Raw genomic sequence first — 2,055 nt, 5'->3', positions numbered from 1 at the left:
GAAAGTTACAAAAAATGTTGTGCACACCGCCACGTGAAACGACGTTGTGCGCACTCAAAGCGAATTTGCGGACGCGTCGAGTATAAATCAGCCATAAATCAGCCTTGAGTGTGTGTGCGTTAGATACAGTGAAGACAGCGCGTTAGTTTAGAACTCTTGTAATTTTTTTTTTTATTGTAGAGAGTGTGTTAATTTGTGCAATGATAACCTACCAGCAATGTAAATTAATTTTTAAACCTATTAGAATGAGTACATTACAATATAAATTTATTAGAACAAGTACATTATTATTTATGGGCTTAAAAACAAGATGCAAACAATCAGAATATTGTACCTGGTGGGGAGTGCACAATGTAAACATGAAACATATGCAATTACCTATATTGTACTGTGGTACAGTTATGGAGGCTCTTCATAATGCAGAGGTCAGCTGCCTGCTCTGCCAATAGTTAGAAATGGCACTATAGTAAGCAGTGTTTAATAAACATTCTGCTGAGGTGAAATTCAGTGCAGTCATGTATCGTGATACGTATTGTATCGTGGCCTCTGTATCCTGATACGTATCGTATCGTGACTTTGCTGGTGATACACAGCCCTAGTCCTCAGTCGCTCCGGCTCCGCCGCGGATCTCTGGATCTCCGCCTCTGCCTCGGTCGCCAGAGCCCTCGGCTCCACCCTGGCCCCCTGGATCCTCGGCATACCCCTGGCTCGTTGGCTCTCCACCTCGGCCTCCTCCTCCACCTGCTCCGCCGCCGTTGGTCAGCCCCCTGGAGTCGGCAGCTATCCCTCATCCATGGCTCCTTCCACCGTCGGCTCCACCGTGGGCTGCTGTTATGGCTGTGGCCTGGGTCCTGCTGAGCTCCTCCTGCTCCGGATCCCTCCTGTCTCCTCCCTGGCTCCTCCTTCCTTCGTCGCCTCCCTGGTCTCGTTCTGCCAGCCTCCTCCCGGATATCCGTCCTCCGCCGAAGCCTCCACCTGTCATGTCTGCTTGCCAGCCCTCTGCCTTCCCCTGTCTCCATCCCGCATCCACTCCTTTGTCCTCCTTCTAAGTCCCACTCTGTCCCTCCCTCTGTCTCCACGGCGCGAGGTTGCGCCTTCCGGGAGGGGGGCGATCTGTCACACCCCTGTGGACTGTCGATTGTGGTTTCTCCCTCTGTGTCCTTATTTGGTTGTTCCTGTTCTCGTTTTCAGTTAATTACCCTCATTTTGCTCACCTGTCTGCCACCAATTATCCGCCCTATATTAGTTTCTGCCTCCTGTAGTCTAGTTTGTCGATTATTGTCAATGTCAATGTTCCTGTGAATGTTACCGTGGATGGTTTGTGTCTACCCTGTCTGGATTTCCTGTTGTTTATATCATTAAATATCCTTTATTTCGTCATCTTCGTCGTCCTGTCTGCTCTCTAGTACACCCTGCCCGTGACAATTATATTATAACTAGTGCTGTCAAACGATTAATCGCATCCAAAATAAGAGTTTTTGTTTACATAATATATGTGTGTGTACTGTGTATATTTATTCAAGAAAATTTTTATATTTGTATATTAAATATATAATATAGATTAAATAAATATACACATTTAAATACATGTAAATATTTTCAAAATATATACTGTATGAGTGTGTATTTATATTTACTTTTACTTTACTTTGTCATTTAGCAGACGCTTTTATCCGAAGCGACTTACAAATAAGAAAAAGTAATTAAAACTAAAAGCTAAAACTCTATGAATACTATATATATATATATATATATATATATATACACACATTTAAGAAAACGAAAGCTTTCTTCTTCTTAGTGTTTGACTTGTAAGTAGAGTTCATTGATACCATATTCCAGCATACAGTATAAACTCAGCAAAAAAAAACTTTCTCTCTCTCATATTCGTATTTGCTGCTTTTATTTCCAGCAAATTTCGTAACGTGACATGTGGCCAAGTATGGTTACCAATACTAGAAATTAGTGCTCTGCGTTTAACCCATCCTAAGTGCACACACACACACACACCATGAACACACACCCGGAGCAGTGGGCAGCCATTTTTGCTGCGGC

The 2,055-nt window shown here is 43.3% G+C and overlaps 1 protein-coding gene across 1 annotated transcript in view; it reads left to right on the top strand.

Moving 5' to 3' along the window:
• Positions 1-1,782: 1,782 nt before the first annotated feature.
• LOC107574034 (phosphorylase b kinase gamma catalytic chain, skeletal muscle/heart isoform-like) overlaps positions 1,783-2,055 on the top strand; it is a gene marked incomplete at its 5' end in the record, with an annotated part of 12,876 nt that continues 12,603 nt past the window's right edge. The window contains one exon of the mRNA XM_016260507.1: positions 1,783-1,811. Coding sequence (XP_016115993.1) covers positions 1,783-1,811 — 29 coding nt within the window. The remainder of the gene's footprint in view (positions 1,812-2,055) is intronic.

The sequence above is a fragment of the Sinocyclocheilus grahami genome, unplaced genomic scaffold, assembly GCF_001515645.1.
Source record: "Sinocyclocheilus grahami isolate Dianchi unplaced genomic scaffold, SAMN03320097.WGS_v1.1 scaffold2097.1, whole genome shotgun sequence".
In the NCBI taxonomy this organism is placed as follows: Eukaryota; Metazoa; Chordata; class Actinopteri; order Cypriniformes; family Cyprinidae; genus Sinocyclocheilus; species Sinocyclocheilus grahami.
The sequence above is the reverse complement of the archived record's forward strand: the minus strand, read 5'-3'. Positions and strand labels throughout refer to the sequence as shown.